We start from the raw sequence: 26,657 nt of genomic DNA on the forward strand, positions 1-26,657 counted from the left end.
TATCTCCACTTGGGCCTGGCTCTCACTGAAGAGACCTCAATAAAGGTCGAAACTAGTCTGGGTAGTGGCCCTTCCTTTAATGCATAACATTATACATATCTGCAAGGAGATGTGTTTTGCATTATGGGAGATACTGAGATAGGAGTGTTGGTAGCTTGCTCCACCTTTGCAAGGAGTTGCCCGGTGTTGTACCACTTTACCCCATTCCTGAAGATACTTTCAGGTGCAAACTTTGTTTGCACACACTTGGATAAAGGATTAAACCAAATTTATTATATGTGACAACTGAATGTTTGATCATATGTCTTGGTGTTTGTTTCCTTCCATTTATTTGCATTTGATCCTTAAACAACCTTATTTACTAACTTTATGTTTAAAAAAAAAAAAAAGTCAATGTATACTGTAATGTATAATGTAAAACATTAGAACCCTGCTTTCGGGGCCTAATTTTCCATAGACACTTTCTTATGAATTTGACTTGCATTACTTACTGGAAATACAATTTGAACTCTATAATGTAATATCAACTTTTTGTGTATTCCTTAAGATGGTTCTGATCATAGAATGGGAAACTGAAAACTTGAACAGGTTCCTTCAGTTTCATTCTAGATTCCTAAATGTAGATTTCATTCTCCTCTTTCCAGACATTTTTGACTGCATAAATATGTACTGCACTATACTAAATAATTTTACACTAATTGACACCAATGAAGAGTAATGCAAATTACAACGGTTCACTTTAAATTTAGGCTTCCTCTCTGCATCTGCAAAGTGATCTGGGCACAGTGACTTATGGTGATTTTTTGAAAATAAAGTGTAATATTTTGTGATGTAAATCACTCATTGGATTTTTAAAAAAAATTTATTTTTATTTTTCAATTAGCATGAAGCCATTCATGCTAATAGTTTTATTTTCAGTTGTTCACTGTGATCTCAGTTATTCAGCAACCTCAGGTAGAAGGATAGGTATCCTGATAGTCTCACTTCTGGTCCAGCATTTTGTATATTCATAATAGAAAGTTTTTAGTGATCAGAAAAGTAGGGGGGGAAGGGGTGGGAGTGGCTTATAAAGTAGTGCATGCTGTATATGTATGAATTTTTAGCTCACTATTTTGTTTTATTTTTTTCCTCCTGCAGCTAATTGCTATTGCTACTGGTGGTAGAATAGTTCCACGCTTTGAAGAATTAACTCCTGATAAATTGGGAAAGGCAGGTCTTGTAAAAGAATTAAATTTCGGAACAACCAAAGATCACATGTTAGTGATTGAAGAGTGTCAGAATTCACGTGCAGTCACCATCTTCATCAGAGGTGGTAATAAGATGGTGAGTATACTTTTATTGACACTTTAACTAGTTCAGTGCAATTTTGTTATATAGATAAACTGAATTCAAGAAATGTTATCTGAATGTAAATACATCAAAACATGAAATCAACCTAATTTTGTGTTATATTTCCATTTGATTATCTATCAAATAGAAATATAATGTAAATATAACTCTTTATAGTGACATTTACTGATGACCACCATCATCGTCATACTTTTCATGGATTTAGGCCTACAATGGCCTGTTCTGGCCTCAGAAGTCATTGTTGAATCTCGTTAGAAGAACGACCTGGTTTTCTCTTTCCTAATGGTTTGTAATTTAATACTTGTTTTGGTCATCTTTCTGTTTTCATTCTTTCAACGTGTTCCATCCATTTGTTTATATTTCTTTAATTTTTCTATTACTGATTTCTGGTTTAGTTCTTTCATAATTTTTTCATTTCTTTTGTGATCGAATAGAATATGCTTTGCAGTTTTTCCTCAAATTTTATTTCAGCTGTTATCAATACCACTACAATTTGATTTTCATTATGGATTTTTGTAGCATACACTCACTGCATAGGTGGGCATTATAAGCCCATCTGTGCAGTGGATTTGCATTTGTTTTGAAGTAGTTCCTGATGCTGTCAGTGTGGTCAGTTATATTATGGTCAAGTGTTTAGGATAATGTGCTAGTTTAATGATCCTGTATTTCATCTTTCACAGAGACATCATCAGGAATACAGTCTTAAAATATTATCCCTGATGTATTGCATTCTGTGATAAATTTAAAAAATCTTTGCAGTGGCAACTGTTTTGTCTTTTTAAATATCTTGAAAAGCAGATGCTGCTCATTCGAAAGTAAATGAACTTAGAGTGCTGTTAGCTCAGATCCAAAAAAATAATGCACTGGTAAAATGCATTACATTTTACCAGTGCATTAAAGTAATGCACTGATAAAATACATTACTTTATAGGATTATGGAGATTGCAAGTGAATAACTAAGAATTAATAAATTTAAAAGATTTTTTAAATTTATCACAGAATGCAATACATCAGGGATAATATTTTAAGACTGTATTCCTGATGATAAAATATAGGATCATTAAACTAGCACATTATCCTGAACACTTGACCATAATATAATTTCCATTCAATGTTTATTTTTTTATATGACCCCACCCATTTCGGTTGTATATCTACAGTACATTAGTACTGTGGGTGGGGCAAGGATATTTTTATGAATTAAATATGTATTTTTGTTTTAATTTTTTACATAATTGGCAAACATGAGGAGACCAAATGCAGAACTTTTTGAAACCCTTTTAGATCTCCAACAAGTGGGGTGGTTTTCTTGCACCATGCAATAAAATTCATCTACCACCTAAAGAAAATCACAAACATTCATGCCAAACAGGATGTGAACTTACAGCCTATTAGTTGGAGAGCGGATATGCTGATCGCTTGGCCAACCAAACTGATATGTGGATAATATATTCATCATCTCGAAACACATCCTATGAAACCTAAATAATTATCACCAAAAATTCAGTTTATTCTAGAAATTGAAACATAATCTTCCATTCTTAAATGTTTTAATTAACAAAAAAATAAGGTGAAGGAAGGAATATTTACATTTGTATAGAAAACCAGTCCATATGGGAAGAATTTTATTCCAGCTCTTTTCATCATCCACAACAAAAGTTAGGAATTATCACAGCCTTAAAAAAAATAGTTTTGCATCATTAAGATAATGAAACAACAAAAAAAGAAAAAGAAAACTCAACATTCATTCCCAACAATTTTTCCAATATGGCTATTGAATAAGTCTTTAAACAAATCATTGTTCTCTAATAAATCTACATGTGAGATTAATGAAGTCAAATATAAAGGTTCCATTTCCTTACACTAAATTAGAGCAGTCTCCAGACATATCAATATCTGAAGTGCTTTTAAACCATTTCCGATCCTACACAATTTTCCAAAAAAAAAGAAGAAAAAAGTTCCCTTCATAAACATCCTAGTGTGTACAAATTTTTTTTGTTCATGCAGTAAATCCCACCTATGTCAGTAAAAAGTTTGACATCTGCAGCAAAGAAAAAATGAACTGATCACTTGCCTCCATTCTTAATATAGAATGCATATACTCTGAAAGCACCTCGAACAGAAACTGGGCTTGTACACTTAACATATCAGACCTCACACTAGTAATCATCTAAAATCAATCTGCAATGATTGTTAATGCATAATATGAAAGATAACTCGTGTTAACTTGACTATAATGTAATTTTCAAAATAACTGTGATGGGAGTTCCCAGAGCTTTCGTATTTCATTTCTTAACTTCCTGAAGATATCATTAGTTAGAATATAGAGAAACATGTAGAAGTTTATTATTGTTAAAAATAAGAGTGAAATCTAATCATTAGAAGTCATCATAACATCGATGTCGAGTTATCACTGGACCTCATAATTTCCCTTAAAATGTGTTTGCTTGGCGTTTCATATCAATGAAGTAGGACTTAACAGGAAATCAGCTCTGATGAGTTTGTAGATAATACAAATCTTAAAATAGTCGAGTCAAGGACTCATGAAGGGGGCCATATATCACCCATACTAGCTATTATACATTTCTTAAACTCATTCATACTAGATGCTCTAACCCTCTTTTTTTAACCACACACACATACTTAACTTGTATGAATGCCCCTTGTCTTCTTTTCACCTGCCATATAAAGAAAAATTTCAACTAATATCTTATAATCTTCCTCTGTCATATCATCCCTCTTTCTCCTGTCTACCAGTGTTTGCAATCTACATACTTTCAATCTATCCTCATAATCTTCATTTCAAAATCCCAGTATCATCTTTGTAAATCTTTCTTTGCAGCCTTTCTGCAATATGGTTCAATTCAATGTTAGTAAGTGCAGCTTCACTTTGTAGTGATGAGATTTCCATGACATATTATACTGGTGGAATTATGCCTTGAAACCCAGAAACCAAATCTGTTCACACAATTCCAAGTGTGGTCATATCAAGGCCTTGGAAAGAGGCAGAGTGACTTATATTTCACACTTTATACTGATGAAGCTAGGGATCTTGGCATAATGGTGGACAGGAAATTGAAGTTCACAATTATCCTCTAAGTTCTATTTGCAGTTTTTGTCATGTGACCTGTGAACTTCAATTTCCTGTCCACCATTATGCCAAGATCCCTAGCTTCATCAGTTTCTCCAGGCATAATCCTACCAGTATAATATGCCATGGAAATCTCATCACTACAAAGTGAAGCTGCACTTACTAACATTGAATTGATATCCATTTTCATTTGCACACAATTCAAGCTTATTGAAGTCATTTTATAAGTGCTGAATATTTGTCCCTTGGGTTTCTTGGGGATGAGAAAGCAGTGGAGAGGATTCAGAGGCGAGTGACCACGATGGTGAGTGGCCTGTGGAATGTTCCCTATGAGAATAGGTTGAAGTTGTGGATTGCAGCAGAAGTTGGTTGATAGGAGAAAAAGGGGGGATATGATAGAAACATTTAAGTTGCTTACAGGATTTTATAGGATAAATGCAGGGGAAATGCTTCAGCATTTGGCTAGAGGGAGACCAGAACAAGGGGTCATCCCTGGAAGTTGAATAAAGGTGTGATCAGTAGGGGTGTGAGGACTAGATTTTTTGCTTGGAGAGTGGTGAATGAGTGGAATGGGTTGCCACAATGAGTTTTGAGTGCTTTGTTAATTGGTTCAAGGAGAGGTATAATGGATTGTGTGGATAGATTGGGTCTCCATAAATGAATATTTATGGAGACCCAACCTATCCACACTTTTCCTGAAATCATGCGATGAGTCTTCAGACTCCATGCAGGTGCCCATATAATAATAATATCTGTAGCATCCCTGATGTTGTCCTGCCTATCTTGGTATTATCTGCAAATAATTGAATATCACCTGTCAGGTTCTTTCCAATAGTGTTAATGTTATAGAATTGAACGATTCTATAACATTATGTGGCAATGAAAATTTTTTGTGGCCAGTAGATTAAAAGGGTATTTCTAGAGCCCTGACTTCAGCTAGACCTTTATCAAAAAATAATTCAGTAGTTATAGAATTCCTGCTTCTTCTGTTCAAGAAGAAATCACTTGCATACCACTTCCGTACATCAAAGGAATATCAGAATATGCAAGAGCTCAGCATTCATATCCAGAAAGTCTACTTTTCCTGAAGACAACTTTCCTCCATTTAACTTTCTGGCCAACTCTCAGATTCCTTGCTCTTTTGATCTCTTATTTTGGACAGTCTGGAACATCTACCTCTACTTACTGCATTGATTGTAAAATGTACATCAAGTATCATGAACATAACTTGGTTCTTGGAGAATATGCCATCTCCACTGCATGCAGGATTCTTTGGAAAAAAAAACGTTTTGCATCAGAGTAGATTCCTTATGAAAGGCTTTATAAAGGAAACTAAAACATTGTTACATTATCCTAACTTGGGTAGAGCTGATGGCATACATTTTTCTCCCTTACAGGAAGTAGTATCTGCTAATAGTTCCTAGTTTAACTATAGAAATTTATTTTCTGTTACTGTACTAAAGCTATCATAGTACTATGTTTATTTTTTTTGTTGAATTGTATGTTATGTTGTTCCTTTTTTCATCAATGATGCCTATGATACATAAGTGAAAATACTATTAATAATGTTTGTTAGTCTTCCATATTTTATTCAGGATATATATATATATATATCATCATCATCATCATCTTCTTTATACCCTCTTTTACCTTGCGGTGTCGAGGGTCCATTGATCATCGGACCTCAATCCGTTTACAGGATAAGGTGGTCAGCCCTCTGCCCCGGTATATCCTATGGCCTGTAGTGTTAAGTTCTCAAGGCCAGTTTGCCTGCTTTGTGGGATGAAAAACCCCAGAATAAACTGGGGAAAAAACCCTGCTGTCCATGCCCAAGACTGGCTAACTTGGCTATGGCTGAGGAAGATCCTTCAGCTCCTCACGTCACCGACGGGAATCGAACCTAGGACACTCCTTTCCCAGGCATATGGTTGTGAAGCGCATAGCCACTAGGCTAACCGCGCAGACGATTCTTTCTCATGTATGTTAATATTTCTTTCTCTGCACATATAAAAACAGGAAGTTATTAAGATATGTAACTTATAAACTTCCTATAAGATTCTGATTCCCATATGCTCTTAAATCCAGGTTTTTTTTTTTTTGCCTTAGGGCTTCAGTAACTTTTCTTTAATATTTTAATATGCCTGTGGTGACTTCTATGTGTGTTAAGTTTGCAGGAGAAGAAATGGACAAAAATTCAAGTGATTCTACAGAAAATATTTTTTTAACAAATGCCATATTTCAGCAAAGTTAAGGCCTGTGTAGTCCTGTGGAAGTGACATTTGCACCCATAGCACTAGGCTGCCCAAGAAAGCCATTCTTGGTTTGAATGTAACTGCTGACTAGAGGAACCTTCACTAACCACTCTTCAACCTATTCCCAAATTAGTTGAGCTCTCAAAGGCAAACAAGTCTTTTCTCCAGGAAATTCAAGAAAATCAACCATAAAACCCACATTATTTCAGACAATAAATGTATTACATTAGGGTTAGGAAAGAAACTCAAGACAACAACAATGCTTGCCATCCCTTCACCAGATGCTATTTACAATTAGTGATAGTCTTAGGTCAGCTATCTCTGATTGGCTTACCAGTGGAGATGGAATTTCTCCCTCAACCTCCAAAAAACAATGGGCTAAATAACCTCAACTACTCCCTATAGTGGAATAAAAGGTATTAGCAGATTTTTTTATTTTAATTCTAGAGTCAGTTTCAATGTAGGCAAGGTTCCTCCCTCACACACACACACACACACACCTGAAAAAAAAAAAGAAAAAAAAATTAGGTTTTTAATCCTATTCAGCAAAATCATGGCATACACATATCAGTACTAAAGTAAAGTTGCATTCAATCATGCACTGAGTGAAGACCAGCCTTCTGATATTCTAAGAATGTTATGACTAAAAGAATAAATGAAGAATCAAAAGGTATTAAGAGGATTTTTTTTATCCTCACATCTTTCATTTGGACAAATCAATTAATTCCCTTCATCACACAACAATCTCACTAGTTGAGTAATTAATTCAAATAATCCACCAAATGATGAATTGAATAGGTGTTCCAGCTAACAAAAGTCAAAGACTCATCGTGGGAGGTCCACTGTTATACACAGAGTTATCATACGGTACCTTAAATGTATTCACTGTCTCTGCACTCACCACACTCTTGGGCAATGAATTCCAATCTCTCACCACTCTCCATGCAAAAAAACTGCTCCTCACTCCCTTGCTCACACCCTCTTTATACAGCTTCCAGGGATGTCCTCTTGTTTTCTTGCTATCCTCACCCATTTTGTGCAAAACCTTCCTGACATTAATCTGGTAATAACCTCTTAACAGCTTATATGTCTAATGTCCTCCACATCATATTCCCCCTCCTCCTTCTATCCACCAATTTCTGCAAATTGCATTTTGTCAATCTGTCTTCATACTCTACATTCCAGAGACCAGAAACCAACTTAGCCAATCACCTCTGAACTTTTAATGCATTTTCATCTTCATTTCATTTTCATATATATATATATATATGTATATATATTTGTTGCTTCAGCAGCTTCCTTTTTAGATATTCCAATTTCAAAAGATTTACTTCTGGTATCTCTTCCTACAGTTTGTATAGACTAATAGTAAGGCAGACATATAGTCAGAACAGCTGCTATTATAGGTTCATGTGTAACAGTGTTGTATATGAAATGTTTTTTTAAATTGAAACAGTGAATTCTTTTACACGTAAAAATAAATGAGAAATAGAAACAATAATAGGCAATTTCTTATATATACCAAAACTACAATTAAAAACAGTAGTATAGTACATTGACATTTCTTTTTGATATCCTCAAACTTATTAAAAAAACATAACATACCCCTTTAAACATAAATACAATTATGAGAATGTAAATTCAGTTTTGTAAGGATTCATGCAAAGAAATTTTATACACATGATCCAAATTCTAAGTTTGAATCTGCTTTAGTTTATTTAGTACATCTCTCCTTAAGAACATATAAATTTCAGTTATCAAGAGTTATTAATTTAGGTATAAACTGATCATGTTTTATTGGAACTGAAATGCTCAAAATTGTTATATTTGAATTGCATTACAGATAGTTGATGAAGCTAAGCGTAGTCTCCATGATGCATTGTGTGTGATAAGAAATTTGGTAAAAGATTGTCGTGTTGTATATGGTGGAGGAGCTGCAGAGATGGCTTGTTCCTTAGCTGTCAGTGAACAAGCAGATAAGGTAAGAACTTGTGTTTTTAATTTATCACCATTTTAGACATTCCCACCTAATTTGGTCTTGTGTATGTAATATCATTTGCTAGCATTCATTTTCATCATTGGGAAGAGTATTTTTTGTATCAGCCAAACTAACTCTCAGTGACTCTTTTTACTAAATTGTTTTTTTAATAATAAAGGATAAAGGTACAGTATAAGTATTTGACCTATAGTGAGAAGTGATTTGTGTTGTATTACCAACTTTAATAAATAATCAGGTTTGACTCATAGACTTTATTATTTTTATTAAAGATTAACAGTTCTCTGACTTGTTTTGCTGTCTATATGGCTGACAGCATCTTCAGGCTGTCAGGAAGAAAATTCTTCCCTACAGCCATTATTTCTTTAAATTAATCTGGAAATCAATTACAGAGGCACAGCCACCTTTACCTTATGCTGGCAACATATCAAGAAAAATAGCCCAATTATTAATATTAATCAGTGTCAGAATGGCCTTCAAACCAGTTAACACTTTAGTGGAACATACATAAAAAGTGTACGTACATCAAAATAAAAAGTTTCAACATTTAAAAAGAACATGTAGATAGTGTTGAAAATAAGAGAAGACAGATGCAGACTCGTAGCACAAATCCTCACGGAGTAGATTGGCAAGCTTTCTCCATGTCTTACTCAGAAGAGAATACTTGCATCATATTGTTCAAGGGGTCTTTCAACATCATTCATAACATCTGCGATCTCTTATGCCAGCAGTCACATAGTTTGCACAAAAATGTTCAGACTTAGTGTGACATGCCTAAAGATGCACATGATTCAATTTTTAATCCAGTATTTTTCAGTTTATAGAAATATGTTGGAAACATTTGAATTCTTTTGTTTATGTAAATATTTTTCTGAAGATGCCATTAGCCATAAAGACAGTGAAACATGTTGGAGTAACATTCAGTCAAACCCTGTTAGTTATTCAAAGTTGATATAAACTACTTATAATTTAGAAAGTTTTGTTTAGCAGCCCTTCAGCGACCATAATTTTCCCCATACCCACACATCATCTTATACCACAGCACTACCACCTCTTTTCTAAATAACTGTCAAACCAATTATACACCATCCAAACCATAGTTGATGCTACTACATAACAATTCCTCTCGAAATTATCCATGATTTCTCTGAAATTACCTACTCTCCTTTTTGAAAGAATAGGACTCAAGATCCACATACTCGAAATGAAGTATATTGTTGAACATCTCATTATCAGTCTTTTTATGCAAATATGTGCTGTTCCAATTAAAATGAATTCCGCTTTTTTAAGGAGGTTTTCCTTGTCTAAAATACATACCAGTACACAGTTAAGAACTAGGTTATGTGTATAGGTGTCAGTGTAACCCAGAAGATATTGTTATTACCCTCATTCAGAATACTAATAATGCTCTATGCCAATTTCACATTATCACTAGCTTTTAGTAACAGTTTTCATCCAAATAAATCTCTTTATTTCTTGGGTCACTAATATGGTCAGATCTTCAGTCTTTGGAGGCATTGCTAATTCCATTTAGATCATGACTTTCCACTTGCTCTTTTTCGTACCTAGGATTAGGAAAAAGATCAAGATCTAGGTGTATCAAACATCTGCTTTTTGCTAACCTTTTCTCTTAATTTTTTATGAGTGAGTAATTTTACTCATAACTCATATCCTTGGGTGTAGTGTGATTGTTTTATTTTCTTTTTTATATGTGGATGCTGTGAGAGTTCTACTCTAGTTGCCTTACCACTTTTCTGATACTTTTTTCCCCTTTAATACTGAAATGCAGTGATGATTGCATTCATCTTGGATATTTTCTTCCATTGTTCTGTCACTGCTTATCTCATTTAATAATTTTTAGAATAATTACTCCTGGTGTTCAGCATATCTTTATCTGCAGTTTAATGTCTCCTTGGTCACTGATTCTTTTTTGTGATACTCTTTCCTTCATTTCTAAGATTTTCCAGTGGTCTCTAGAATATTTTGCTACCTTATTTATGTTCTGTATTCTTTTCATTTTTTATCTTAGTTTGACACACAACCCATCTTTCTTACATTTTGTGTATATTCTCTAAGGGCACAATGCACACCTAGTTGATATTAACTTTTAATACAGTTCCTTTAAGGACTGCCTCTTAAAACTTCTCAAGTTCACAATGAATTTCTGATTTTGTCTTCTTTCAGACAGCTTCACTACATGCCTTCTTGGTTGAATCATCAATGATTCAATCTCTAAGATTTGCATGTGATACTCATTTTAATCCCTCAAAAATGTTAGCTTGGATAACTGGGTTGATAACATCTTTGTCATCTAACATAATGTTTTGAATTCCACCACAGCTTTTAGTGAAGATAGCAAATTAAATTTGAAAACAGAGAACAGATAAGCTAAGCTGTTAAGATGGGGGGGGGGAGGGAATAAGTAAGAGTAAAACTAGCAGTATACAAGACAAGTGTTCAAATCAATTTTAACTTGGATTCGAAATAAAGCACTTGATCAAAGATTAGAGACCAAAGATATGAGAGTTCTGAGGAAAAATTACAATCTGAACAGATAGCATCAATGGCAGAGTCATAATAAAAATGAAGACATTAGGAAGAAACTTGACATTATTTGCATTCAATATGCAGAATGGAAGAAAAATGGTTAGCCAAACGGGTGTTTGATGCCAAGATAGTAGGAAAAAGAGGAAGATCAAGGTCTAGGTGGACTGATAGAAGATTCTCAGAAGAACGAAACCTTGATCTTCCTCTTCGTCTTTTTCCTACTATCTTGGCATCAAACACCCATTTGGCTAACCATTTTTCTTCCACATTGCAACACTGTTGTATCTAGACAAGTAATATACTAATTTGGAAGAAAACTGTTGACATGAATATTAAGGTAAACTTAATCATGTAGTGTAAAGTTAATCATGTAGTAATATGTAGCCTCAAGGGGTGTCCAGGCTAGTAGCCTGGACACCCCTTGAGGGTACATATCAGGAATTTCACCATCGTGATCAAATTCCTGATATATATATCCTCAAGGGGTGTACAGGATATGATAGTACTACATGAAAAATTTACACCATTACCAATTTCCTATCTACAGTTTTCCTCCAAATCAATCAATCTATTACCTGTCAAGGTTCCAATATTGTCAGATCATATCTCTATTGGTAAAAAGTGCCTTAGAAGGCACTTTTTACCATATCAATCCACCTATATCTTGGTCTTTTTCCTGCCAACCTGGCAGAGAACACTTGTTTTGCTAATCTTTCCTCGCCCATTCTGTTTAAGTGACCATACCACCTGAGATTAGTTCTGCTAACGCATACCTGGATGCTGACAATGACAAGTTCTTTCCTAATATCCTCATTTTTAATATGATATTGCCACTGATGCCATCTGTTCATGCCCCTAATCTTTCTCAGGACTCTCATATTTGCGGTCTCTAGTCTTTGGTCAAGTGTTTTACTTCTAACCCAGCTCTCAGATCCATAAGTTAAAATTGGTTTGAACACTTGTCTTGTATACTGCTAGTTTTACTCTTACTTATCCCCCCGCCCCATCTTAACAGTTTAGCTTATCTGTTCTCTGTTTTCAGATTTAATTTGCTATCTTCACTAAAAGCTGAAATATTTTACTTCTTCTGTAGTTTCTCTATTGAGAATGCAGCTAAAGTTTTCTGTGTCAATTTTTATTGCTGATTTTCGTGTTAAAGTTGTTACAGCTATTATTCAATTTAGTTAGGGAATCTTGTTGACTTGCACTGGGTGTATTTAGGATTACATCATCTGCATAAATCAAAGAGCTAAGGTTTAATGTTATATTTAATGCCATTTTACATCAGCCCATCTTCCTCTGTTTCCTTCAGTTCTAACTACTGATATACAGCTTAATGGACTTTGTATTGCTCTGCATAATGTTCCATTTACCCCATATAACTAGTGTTTTGAAAAGCTTTTCTCTGGGCACCTCGTTGTAAGCCTTTTCCAGATTTATGATCTATGTTTTGTTCCCATGATTTATCAACTATTTGTCACAAAATGAAAATCTGATTTTGACAACCACTATCTCATCTGAATGCAGCTTGTTCTTTTCTCAAGTTCTCTTCCACAATTTTTCTCAACCTCTTTTCAAGTATGCTTGCGTAAATCATACTCGGAACACTTAGTAGAGAAAATCCCCTCTAATTCTCACATTCAGCCTTTATTTCCTTTTTTATAGATGGGAAACTATGAGAACTCTGCTCCAGTCATCTGGAATTCTATCTTCTGACCAGGCTCTGTGAATTATGCAGAATAGCCACTGCAAAACTTTTAAACCTTCATATTTCAGCTTTTCTGGTTGAATATCATCTATTCCATCTGCCTTTGCACATTTCAAATTTTTGATATGTGCTTCTGTTTTTGTATACCTCTCGAAAATTTTTTACTACTGTTCTATCACTGCTTGTGTTGTTTAACAGTCTAAGTAATTACTCTAGATATACAACATATCCTTAGCTTCAGTTTTCATATCACTTTTATAATCTTTGATTCCTTTTACAGTATTCTTTCCTCCATTTCTAGGGTTTTTCAAAAGCCATGAGAATGTTTTGCCACTTTCCTTATATTTAACTTCTATATTCTTACCCAAGTCTTCCCATGACTTTTGTTTAGCTACTTTTACACACAGCTTCTCTCTCTCTCTCTCACTCACACATACACACACACATTTTCCTCTATATTCTTTTAGGGCATCTACAGACTTATTTGCTAGGAACTTTCTGTATGCTTCCTTAACTTCTTGTGTCCCCCCCCCCTTAGCATACTTATTTTTCTATTCTTGTAGACAGCTTCACCACATACCCTCCTAGCTGAATCAGTCAATGTTTTCTTCAGAGTTTTGCCAGTGAGATTCCCAAAGTTTGATTCTTGTTTTTCAACTCTTTTTTTTTTTTTTTCAATAATGTTATATAATTGAGTCTACAGTTTGCCTGTAAAAGCTTCTCTTTCATTTCTTGAATTCTTTTAAGAATTAAATTAGTTTTTGAAATATGAGAGATTTTTTAATGAAGGATTTTTCCTTTTTGTGAGTTAAGGAAACTAGATAATTACCCAATATTTTGGTTATCCCTTTCTCTGTGATGAACAGGTTACCATGGAATAATGTTTTTCCTCTTCATAGATAGTTTGATGTCCACCGATAGTGAATTTCCTTTATAATTGTAGTATATTTAAGAGCAATTATGGTGAGAACTTTTTGGCAGTTTATTAAAATGGTGTTGGTTATGGTGGTGGTGCATAATTTTCCTGCCTAGAAGGCCATTACAGAAGGTCAGTTAACTCGTTTATTTTTCCAACAGAGGTTGTATGCTAAGCATACAACCTCTGTTGGAACATATTTGTTCTTATATTGTTTTTCTGAGAACCATTCTTGTGCTATTCCATTTAAACAATAAAACAAAAAAAACTGGATTCTAGCATCCAGTTTGAATTCCGTTTGCTTTTATGGTTTCAGGTGTACTGTTTGCCTTTATTAGTTCCTTACCAATACATGTTCGTTTGTTTCAACAGCTCTTTTGAACCTTTACCTGATGTATTTCACTTTACAGTTAATTATGTTAAATGGAGATTTTGCAATTTACTCACCATATCCATGAAGAGCATTCTAAAGTAAGGTCTCCATTGTGATAACTTCCCAAATGAGATGTTAATGTGGAGAGGAGGATGAGTTCAAGTCTTCACTTTATTTGCATATGTTATGGTCCAGCATAGTCTTTCTCCCATTATTAATGTGAAGAATTGCGGTTCAGAAGACAAGAAGATTAGGAATGGCTAAAACCACAGTCGGGGACCTGTCTAAAATCTGGAAGGATGGATCTCTCTTTCTACAGGAACAAAGTTGGCGATTCTGGAGGCAGCTGTTTTTCCAATAGCAACTTATGGATTTTAAACTTGGAACCTAATTAATTCTGACAGGAAAAGGATAGCTCCTTTTGAGATGTGTTACAAAATGCTGTTGAGGATATCATATACTGAAAAGCAATCAAATGAATGGGTGCTAAAAAGGATCTGCAGAACTTCAACGCTCCTTAAAGATATTCACAGAAGAAAGCTGAAATACTTTGGACACATTGAAAGGATGGAAGGAGGACTTCTCAAAACAGTAATAGAAGGTAAATTCCAGGAAAAAGAGGAGGGGAAAGACCCTCAATGAGATGGATGGTGTGGTGTGTCTGAAGTGACTGATCTATAGAGAATTGAAGCCCCCAAAAGGGCATACAGCATCTGATGATGTTCAATGAATAGATGGATGGACCATAGTGAAACTATTCAAGTTGTTTTCGGAACCCTTTTCTAATATCTGTTTTTACCTGAATATCATTTGTAAAATGGATACTCACAAGATGTTTGTTCAATTTAGGAAATAACAGGAAGTCTGACTTTATATATAATAAAAAAAAAAAAAAAAAAAATCAGCTAACGCCATTTTATTCCCGTATACAGGAGTAGGCGAGGCCATTTAGCCCTATCTAACTTTTGGAGACTGAGTGGGCAGTTCAATCTCCACTGGTACCCAGAGACAGATGGCCCAAGGCTATCACTAATTAAGCGGTACGCAGTGAAGAGAGACGGCTCAAATGTGCCGCCATCTCGTGGTTCCTAACCCTAACACAATATATTTAATGTCTGAAATAATGTGGGTTCTAAGGTCGATTTTCTTGAGTTTACAGGACGAAAAACCCGAGTTTCCGGGAGGAAAAACCTGCTTGCCCGTGCCAGAGATCGACTAACTCGGGAACCGGTCGAAAAAAGGCTTAGAAAAATTTCCTCTAGTCGCCGACTAGACTCGAAACCAAGACTTCCTTCGTGCGGCCAAGCGCAGCGGTGTGCAAACGCCACATCCGCCGAGCTACACAGGCTCTTATATATAATATATATTTTAAAAAGATTAAATGACTGAAAGCCAAGAGATAAAAGTAAAAAATACTATTGCCAGGTATGAAGGCAAAATAACAAGTGTGCATAACAAGAAGGAACAACCAACAAAAAATCTATACATTAAAGCGTTAATTTGAAGCTGTTCTGTGTATCTCCTCATTGCTTGGTATGCGTATACGTTCAACATCTTGTGAATGCCAAAGTTGGATGGCGGCACAATGACAGTCTGAGAGATTATAGCTGAGGTTGGCATTGAGATGTATTTGAGGACAATTTCATTGGATTCCACAATTCTTCTTTACAGTTCCTCATAGCATCGAAAGATATTTTCAGATGTCCCATAAGACTGGATGAATGAAGTTTTCCTCATTAGCGTCAGCAGAATTCAGGACATGGTTCGACAGCAGTTGCTCTGGTTCTGCCGTATGCGATGTCTCTTTTATGTTCCTCAAGACGGAATTCGGTGGATTTTTTTTTTGTCTGGCCAAAATAAGGTTTATTGCAGTTGCACCAAATTCAGTAAATGCTGGAATATTTCAGGTTGTTATGCTTTTGTTTGGGCCTACTGAGCAAGGAATGGAGTTCCAGAAGAGGAGTGAAAGAAGTCCGGATGTTGTATTTTTTTTTTAAGAACTTTGGCCAATTTTGGCGAAATGGAACTGATATACGGTAGGGACATGTAGCCTTTTTCACTATTTCTATCTTCGGTATGGCGAGGAGGTGGATTGAAATAACTTATTGTTTGTTTCGAATAACCATTTTATTGAAAGGTTGGAAGAAGAAAATGAAGTTCTTTGTTAATATCTTCTTCTTCACACAGGTGTGAGCAAGCATGTTTGCCCAGCATAGAGATAATACCAAGTTTTTGAAGTGGATAGTAATGGGACTGTGCATAAAAATATCTGTTGTGTGAGTTGGTTTCCTGTAAATAGAGATTTTTAATTTCTTAGAAATGTGAGTGAGTTTGACATCCAGGAATGGAAGAAAGCCCTCAATTCCTGGATGTCAAACTCACCTCTGAGTTTGGATCCCACTGAGACCGCAATAAATGTCGAAACCGGTCTGGGTAGTGACCCTTCCCATAATGCATAGCATTATAAATGTCCGTAAGGATGTGTGCTATGCATTATGGGATACTAAGGCAAGTGATGTGAAGTCATTAGCTTCTATATACGAGTTGCCCAGTCCTGAAAATACTTCAGGTATAAACTTTGTTTGCTTATATTTGGACAAAGGATTAAACCAAGAATATAATTTCTTGGCATCGTTAATTTATGCTCTCTCTGTTACTCTCCAAATGCCATTAACCATTCTGAACTCATCAACTCTCTCTCTAAAGCTCAACTTTCTGCAGTTGAAATACCCTGATGGTGAGGTCATCCATCTTGGGCCCTCAACAATCTGGTGACATGGACACAGGGGTGGCTGATACAAGAGTAGTTATATGGATAAGCAAAATCCAGGAGAAAGCTGATGACTTACAGTGTGCTGCACTGTAAGTCATCATCATATAAGTCATGACTGTCTATTATATTAACTAGTTAATATAATAGACAGTCAATGTGATATGGAGAGCTTGCAGGATTTGATTTAAATAAGACATGAGTAAAAGATAATAATTACCAGTTTAATGCAGAAGTGTAAGTTTTTTGCATTTTGGGATGAAAAAGATTAAGTTATGTACTATGCTAACTGACCTGTACTGGAGAAGATTGTTTAAAGCTAGAGATTTGAATGTGTTGGTGGACAGGGAGTTGAAGTTCAGGCATCATACTGTAAAAGGTGAGTAAAATAGAACAGACAGTCATTTGAATGTTGAAAAACACTGATAATTGCAGGGATAAGGAAGTTATTATTCCTATTTATAAGTCTTTGATAAGGCTATATCTAGATGATGTACAGATGATCACCAGGGTTTCTTGAGGATACAGTAGAAAGAATCCAGAGACAAGTGACCAAGATAGTGATCTGTGGTATTCTCCCTGTGGAGAAAGATTGGAAGGTTTGTTTGTTGCAGAAATTAGTTGACAGGCAGGAAAAGGGAAGATACAGGGTGTTCGGGATAAATTTGACAGTTTCGTAAGGAAAAAGAAAATCTTCTTTGTATCTATTAAATTTAATGAATTGACAAAAAAACATTACAGGCAGAGTTAATTACAATACTATCAACAAGATTTACTCAAAATAACCACCATTAGCATCGATCACAGCTTCAATTCTGCTTCGGAACCTCGAACAAGCTGATGCTACAGTCTCCCTGGGAAGGGCCGCAAAAACTGTTTTAATTTTATCCATTAACTGGGCTTTTGTATTACTGGAAGTGCGATTGGTGTCTTTTTCAACTGCGCCCCATACAAAATAATCCATGGGGTTAAGGTCTGGGGAGTTTGGAGGCCAAACATTTGGACTGGTGAAGTCGTAGAAATTTTCAGACAACCATTTTTGACTTTTCCCAGAGGTGTGGCAGGGGCCGAATCCTGCTGCCATACATACGGCCTACCATTGGCTACCCTTGTTATCCAGGGCTTGACTACAGTTAGCAACTCCACGAACAAAGCCCGAATTCCAATGCCAGGGTTCTTCAACACCTGTTCCTGCAGATTTGCGAGGAATTCTGCTGTACGAACGCAATCAGATCGTCTGCTAGGGATCTTTCTTCTTGCTACATCCTCGTAGTCACCATTGCAAGTCTCTAGTTCATGCCTGATTGTTTTTACTGTATTCAGGGAGCATTGGGCAGCAGTCGTAATATCCTTATTTTGATGGCGGGCACGAATCATCATGATACAAGTTATTCTCTTCCATGATTCAGGTGGGTTCCAGCTATCCATCCTTTCTGACATCTTGTATATGAATGAAGAAGGGTCCAAACTTTTAAATGAAGAGAAGTGTGTGTTAATACATGTAACTTACGGAAAAATATAATTAATTATAAATATGTCAAATTTATCCCGAACACCCTGTATATGATAGAAACATAAGTTACTAAACGTTCTAAACGGGTTTTGTAAGGTTGGTGCAGAGGAAATTTTTCAGTACTTGGCTAGAGTGGAGTAGAACTGGAGCAAGGGAGAGGGGAGTCATACTTGAGCTGAATTTATCATTATGTGGTCTGAAAAATTTTAATAATTTAATTATAAGTGTAATCATATTGTCCTGTATACTCTTCACTTTCAGACTACATAATGACAAATTTGTTCTAAAAGAGAAAATTATAAGAATAGTCAGGAACACAGGAAACATCATTTGTATTCTTAATGGTAAAAATGGAACATTAAAAACATTTGTATATTTAAGTAAAATTAAACAAGTCATGTTGGGAATCTAAAATGAGAGATCTTCCCTGTGTCAAATTCTATGGAAGAACTGGTCAGTGATGGACGAAAGTTAGATATTTTGACAACTGATCAAAACATCAAATTATCGGTATACTAGAGAAAACAAGTTTTAACATATTGCTGAGGATTGAGTTAGAATAGTTGAAAGATTGGAGAGAAAGCTGTAGATATCTGAGTTAATCCTTAGGAAAAAGCATGAGTGAAGAAATGGCTCAGGTGGATGAATTATATTAAAAATGCAAATATTAGACGAGAATTGGCTATTTTTAGTATTGAAGAATGTGTATACATAGCTAATCAAAGATGATACATTCACTTGAATGGAATGGGATATGAAAGAGTAGCAGTATAGGTGTTAGAAGCAAATATATCATGAACTGGATGGACTGATAAGACAGAAAAATGAAAAAAGATTATACTAGGTGATCTGATATGTAATGGATTAATTTAGAAGACAAGCATTGGTAGGAAACTCTTGGTATTAATTATGCTAGACTAGCATATCTGGGTGGTGCTCTTAAGAACTCGACATTCTTGCTTTCAATACACACACACACACACACACACAAGATAGCAATTAAGTTGATTAATGAACTTCTCTGTTTCACTCCATTCTCTTGCACACATACATCAAGTTACTGCCATATTTTATAACATCAAATGCCTTACTTTCTAGTCTCATTTCTTTTACTTTTCTTTCTTTTAATTTTCAGATATCTTCCCTAGAACAGTATGCCTTCCGTGCATTCGCAGATGCTTTAGAAAGCATTCCTTTAGCTCTTGCCGAGAACACCGGTCAGCCACCTATCCAGACAATAACAGAGGTAAAATCAAGACAGGTGAAAGAAAATAACTCCTGGCTTGGTATTGATTGCCTGATGAAGGGAACAAATGGTATGTTTACTGTTGTTTAATTTGTATAATGCTTGAAATATTTTTCACTAGAAAATTAATTTAGCTATTCCTGTTGAATTAACATGTTAGAAGAATTAATGAATTCTTGGAACTGAGAGATTAATACTCTGTAAAAGTTAACTAGGAGACATTTAGTTGTTTGCTGATGATGCTAAATTAGGAAGTGCAACGTTAGGAAGTCCTGATGTGTTAATTGTTACAGAACAATTTAAATAGGTTGTTGGTGCTTTGGGCTGAAGAATGGGGGATATCATTTCAAAGCACCAACAACCTATTTAAATTGTTCTGTGACAATAACACATCAGGACTTCCTGACATTGCACTCCTAATTTAACATCATCAGCAAGCAACTAAATGTCTCCTTTCACAATGTGAACTATATCATCATCATCTTCATCATCATCTTCCTTATACCCTCTTTTTACCTTACGGTGTCGAGGGTCCATTGATCATCAGACCTCACTCCGTTTACAGGATAAGGTGGTCAGCCTTATGCCCCGGTGTATCCTATGGCCTGTAGTGTTGAGTTCTCAAGGCCAGTTTGTCTGCTTTGCGGGATGAAAAACCCCAGAATAAACTGGGGAAAAAACCCTGCTGTCCACGCCCAAAACTGGCTAACTTGGCTATGGCTGAGGAAGATCGTTCAGCTCCTCACGTCACCGACGGGAATCGAACCTAGGACACTCCTTCCCCAGGCATATGGTTGCGAAGCGCATAGCCACTAGGCTAACCGCGCGGACAAAGTGAACTATATCATTGATATATAATTTAAAGAACAGCAGTCCCAAAACAGAACCCTGTGTTAACCACTCATCACTTTTTTGGGGGGGGGGGGGGGATACTGCACCTCTATATACAACTTGCTGGCTCCTATCACTCAACTATCCCTGTAACCAAGCCACCAAATGACTCTTCATCTCCATTGTGCTCAATTTCAGTAGTTTATTCATGCAGTACTCAATCAAATACTTTGGAAAAATACAGATAGGGTGCACTTTTCACCTATAACAAAATGTAAACAAGTTTCAGTCTCTATAACACCTTTGCTACTACACTTGATGTACACCTTCTGTCCAAAGAGAAACCGAACTTTTGATAGAAAAATAAAACACAGGCCAATTATAATTATTCAAATCATTTATTTCAATCAATATATTCTCCCTCAGTTTCGATACAGCGTTTGGCATTGTCAATTAATTCATTAAATGAGTTTTTTATATCATTTTTTTGGAATACTGTTGAGGGTCGTGGTTACTGCCGCTTGAACGTTTTCAATGGTGTCGTATTGCTTTCCTTTCATCAGCAAATGAAGTCGGGGGAAGAGAAAGAAGTCACAGGGTGCTAAATCAGGTGAATACGGCAAGTGATCCAACACAAAAACTTGGTTTTTGCTCAAAAACTGTCTTACAATGTTTGAACGATGAGATGGTGCATTATCGTGCAAAAGTGACAAGCTGCCTGCATCACGATATTCATGCTGTACAAAACGAATTCTTGCTATCAATCACTTTGAGATAAAACTCACCATTGACCATTTGGCCAGGCGGAACAAATGGATGCCCCTCCTCTGGTGGTCTCCACACAGCGTGCTGACACTTTGTTTTGGGCTCATACTCAAAACGCGACATTTCGTCACCAGTAACAATTGTTTCAAGGAAGTTTGAGTCCTTACGAGCAGTTTTAATGAGGTCCCTGCAGTGTTCCATTCGATACATTTTTTTGGTCGTCGGTCAACTCGTGGGGAACAAATCGTGAATTCAATTTACAAAGGCCCAAACTCTCTGTCAAAATGTTGTGCATAGTTGATTTTGGAATTCCCAATTCATCTTCAGTCAATTTCACGGATGATTTCGGGTTTTCTTTGATGAAATCATGTTAACTTTGCTCAGTCCAGTTTTTGGACGGCCCGGCTTTTCGTCATCTTCAAGCATCTCAAGACCACTTTGAAATCGCTTAAACCACTTGTAAACTTGAGTACAGGATAAGCATTCATCACCGTATGCTTTTTGAATCATTTGATGCGTTTCGGTAAAACATTTACCAAGTTTAACACAAAAGTCAATCGCAGTTCTCTGTTTGAAACTCATTTTCCGACCGTTCGTCAAAACACACTGTCACTCTTGGCACTGTAGTTCGGCTTCTAATGAAACAAATGTCATAAACAGTTGACACAATGCTAATGAAGGTTGCTGCTTTCGACAACATAAAGATACAAAAGGTGGCGCCACTAGTTTCTTCTATTTCCAAAAAGTTCATTCAGTTTCTTTTTTGACAGAGGGTGTATACACACACTGGCCTATAGTTTGACACTACTGACTTAAATTCTCCCTTATGCTGTGTACTATTTTTCCCTCCCTCCTTCCACTCTTCTGGTATTGTTCCTGTTGCCAGACTTCTGTTGAACAGCCATATCATATTTGAGCGATTTCTAGTCAAATATTCTACTGCTGCTGCCTTTTCACATTTGAGGTTTTTGCTAGCCTTTTCTTAATCTAGTATTGATATACTGCTGATTGCATTCCTCTTGAATGTTTTCATCACTTTGTTTCATTTAGTAGTGTTTTAAAGTAATTACTCCAGACTAGAATATTTTTATCTTAAGAGTTCATTTACCTTTGTTATCTCTGATTCCTTTTACAATATTCTTTTTTTTTTTTTTCCCAATAGCCTCCAAAACATTTTGTCACTTCCTTATATTTGTCTTTATATATATATATATATATATTTTTTTTTTTTTTTTTCATTTACTTTTTTATTTTATCATCACAAGGTGGTACATTGTGTTATATCATTATTAGCATTGCTGAAAGATAAGTCATTTTTATTTAGTTAAACTATAATGAGTTAACCTAATATTTTGTTTTATATATGGGTGTGTGAGTTATTTAGTTAGTTTTCAGTTAAAAATCCTCAAAAGTGTAAGTAAAAAAAAGTGATTGGTTCATTAAGAAATCATCAATCTTGTTGATTGAAAAGATGCAACAGCATGAAAGGGGCTATAACAACTATAATTATTGCATGTGTCTGTGTCACATGGGTATTTGGTTCTTTCAGTCTTGCAGATATATCTTGGACTTCCCTAGTTTCGAAGAACGGTAAAAAAATTGAAACGGAAATATGTAATGTTTGGGTTGTTCAAACAGTCCAGACACTCAAGTTTCATCTTTTTTTTTTTTTTTTTTTTTTTTTTTTTTTTTTTTTTTTTTTTGGCAAAAATTTGGTGAGTGTTCCTTCTCATTTGTACAATTTTGAACCACGGTCCATATACTTAAGTAGTAGTAGTAACACGTTGAAACTAGGAAGGTCCAATGTGGACACTGTGTATTTAGCTGCAATCGTATTTAGTTGGATTTTGGTGTGCCACCCCCAAATATGAAAAGAGTATTCCAAAATTAGACTGAGTTAGAGTTGTGCAGTGTTAGAATTGTATAGGGGAGAAATAATATCCTGTGCAAAAAAGAAAGTACACTAATGTTTCAAAAGTTGATAAGACATTGATGGATGTGTTTTGCTTGTGCCAGGAAAGGCACAAATGTCTAAAGGTGCAAGAAGAGAAAGTTACTCTTGCCCTTGCCTCTGTATATTATCAAAAGTAAGGGAAGATGAGAACTTCCTTATGAGAAATGAGCATTGAAGTCAACAAGATTGGTGTTTAAGACATTGGTTATAAATTATCCTGAAGCTTAAAATGGTTGAACACTAAGATTTTTCAGATGAAGGGGGTAAATAGCATAATGTCATTAGCAAAACTAAATTATAAATAAGATTATAAGTATAGGAGAAAGCAAGTATATTACAAAATTATGAGTACTACAATATCACTGGGAAATTTTGAAGAGAGGGAAACTGGCAACTCAGTTGCACGTGGCAAAAACAAACCCATAAAAATGTAATCAGTTGGTGGGCCTTTTTTTCCTGACATGATCAAATGTCAAGACCAACAATACTGGTTGCTCCAAACTTAGGTAGGATATCTACAGTAGAGTAGCTGTGATTGATATTGGGGATTGCTAATTAACTGGTGTTTCCTCCAGGTAATGAAGAAGCTGACTGTTTTTCAGAGTATTGGATGAATGTGGTGGGTTGATAATTATAGACAATAAGGTGGATGGTAATTCTTCTGGTACACAAATTTTACGTATGGTTTAAGGAGATTAGGGGGGAAATACCATCAACCCCAGAAGATTTGCTGGAGGAGCCATCTAAGCTCCCTTGATGTCTCCCTTAGGGGGGAAAAAAAGGAACAGACATTCTCTGATCTGGCCTTGATACTGTGTATTATTAATGCTGCTGCATGCTACAGTACATTCCTGCACTGTAAAGATTTTGGTAGCATAGCAAAATCTTGAATTTTAAGTAGCTCTGAACTGACATTGAATGAGTAATTCTTCCAAAGTAGTTGAGTTGTTCCTTAGTATCAATTAAGCTTATTTAGATAGCTACCATTAATCCCTCAAATCCGCTCTCATTATGAATAAGTATGAATTGAAGTGTGCTGGTACAAGATGGTGATCTAAAGAGAACATCCTCCATGGATAGCAAAATAGATTTTTTTATAAACTTAACTATAAGCCTGTGTAGCTCAGTGGATGTGGCGTTTGCACACCATCGCGCTAGGCCGCACGAAGGAAGTCTTGGTTTCGAGTCTAGTCGGCGACTAGAGGAAATTTTTCTAAGCCTTTTTTCGACCGGTTCCCGAGTTAGTCGATCTCTGGCACGGGCAAGCAGGTTTTTCCTCCCGGAAACTCGGGTTTTTCGTCCTGTAAACTCAAGAAAATCGACCGTAGAACCCACATTATTTCAGACATTAAATATATTGTGTTAGGGTTAGTCACCACGAGATGGCGGCACATTTGAGCCGTCTCTCTTCACTGCGTACCGCTTAATTAGTGATAGGCTTGGGCCATCTGTCTCTGATTGGGTACCAGTGGAGATTGAACTGCCCACTCAGTCTCCAAAAGTTAGATAGGGCTAAATGGCCTCGCCTACTCCCGTATATACGGGAATAAAAAGGCGTTAGCTGTTTTTTTTTTTTTAAATAAACTTAACTACATAGTTAAATGATTGTATATTGTTACTTCTGCAACTAATATGAATAGTTTTTTCTGTAGAAGGTGGTTGATGTTCAACTTAGCTTAGTTCTTGGAATTGGGGGGGGGGGCGTCCAGTTTTTAATGATTTAATTTTAAGATGGGGTTGATGTTCTGTAAAATTGAAAATATTGGATATTACAACATTTGATTTTCAGAATTCCAATCTAACATTTTAGTTGTTCAATTGTAAGAGTTCATTGTTCAGGTAAGCAGTGAAATTGCAAAATGTTACATTGTAACAGTAGATTTTTATATGTTAGCTAACACTATTTTCTCTCTCTCTCACTCACACATGCGCACACACACACACAGAGAGATTCGGTAAACATAAATTTATTGTAACTGATGTTTTTATCATTTAAATATTAACTGTAATAGTTCTTAATTTTAATTTTTTTTTCTGTATTTAAAATTTATCATAGATATGAAGATGCAGCATGTGATTGAAACATTAACAAGCAAGAAGCAGCAGATCAGCCTTGCTACTCAACTTGTTAAAATGATCCTGAAAATCGATGACATTCGATCTCCTGATAGTGCTGGACTCTAATTAATGCCAATTAATAAGAATAATTTGGCTTCAGGGAAACAAGCTTCTAAGTTCCATCAGCATCTTTCTCCTCTTCCTGGCACACAAACTGACAGCTTAATGATAACTCATCTCTGTATTTCATTAACTGAAATATTTTTAAGTTGAGAATATTTATTTGCTCCAGGCAAATAAAAAGTTGAATATAATTATCAGTTTTCAGAGTTAAATTTTTCAATGCTCTCTATTTAGTTCTGGTTGTTTTGTTAGGAAGCAACACTTCATGCATTCATTAGTGTTTAAAGTGTGTATACACTCACTAAATGATTGGCAGGATAACATATCTGTATATGTTATACAGATTAACATATCTGTATGTTTACCTACTTCCCTTGGGATTTGGAAATGAAATTCACACAGGCTTTAGCTTTCAGTGTAGGGACGAATCAAAATCTCAAAAATGTTTTGAAAATAAACGGTTTTTTTTTTTTTTTTTTTTTTTTTTAATATAATGCTGGAGACTTGATCTATCTTTGCCATGAATCCTTGCAATGTATGTTATGATAAGATAAATTATGGCAATAAAGCTCTCAATACAAGCATTGCTTTTGTGTTAAAAAGCACTTAATGTACTTTACCTCTGGCTATATTCAGGTGTGCAGTATCTACCAAAGCATGAAAGAGAGACATACCATGGCTGATTTTCTTGTGTAGTGAGACCTGTGGAAATTCCATAATTAAGTAATCACTGTCACAGTAATTAAGATAATTAAGTAATTATAACATCAAAAATATATTTCTTATTCATATAATTTTTGTATAATATCCAGTGCTTCTATCAACTCAACTAGATACGAAGTTGTAATTATTGATGTATATATACACATCCAAGTCGGTACAATGGTTAAACAGTATATGAACATATGAGCTGTATGCAAGAGTATTATAATGCAGCAGATATAAAGTGGGGACACACACACAAAATACTGTTCACGGTTAAGGATACAACTTTACAAAATCCTCACTAAGGAAATATAGTCATTCTGGTTCAAGTTTAGTCAGGTGGTATGGTAATGCTTCAACTCTTTGAATTAGGTTAATAATCTCCTGTGGTTAGCTCCACACTGTAATAGACATCCTTCAGGGTTTTTTTTAATAGAGAATTAATGTTCCCTATGTGTT

General features: G+C 35.4%; 1 protein-coding gene across 1 annotated transcript in view; it reads left to right on the forward strand.

Annotated features, from left to right (window-relative positions):
- Window positions 1-25,687, forward strand: part of CCT5 (chaperonin containing TCP1 subunit 5) — an 86,357-nt gene extending 60,670 nt beyond the window's left edge. Inside the window, exons 8-11 of the mRNA XM_090412350.1 lie at window positions 1,138-1,323; window positions 8,537-8,674; window positions 19,652-19,832; window positions 25,369-25,687. Coding sequence (XP_090268476.1) covers window positions 1,138-1,323; window positions 8,537-8,674; window positions 19,652-19,832; window positions 25,369-25,496 — 633 coding nt within the window. The 3' untranslated portion in view covers window positions 25,497-25,687. The remainder of the gene's footprint in view (window positions 1-1,137; window positions 1,324-8,536; window positions 8,675-19,651; window positions 19,833-25,368) is intronic.
- Window positions 25,688-26,657: the final 970 nt, after the last annotated feature.

Source organism: Typopeltis vanoorti, chromosome 22, assembly GCF_054136105.1.
Source record: "Typopeltis vanoorti isolate ZY-2024b chromosome 22, IOZ_Tvanoo_1.0, whole genome shotgun sequence".
Taxonomy (NCBI): domain Eukaryota; kingdom Metazoa; phylum Arthropoda; class Arachnida; order Uropygi; family Thelyphonidae; genus Typopeltis; species Typopeltis vanoorti.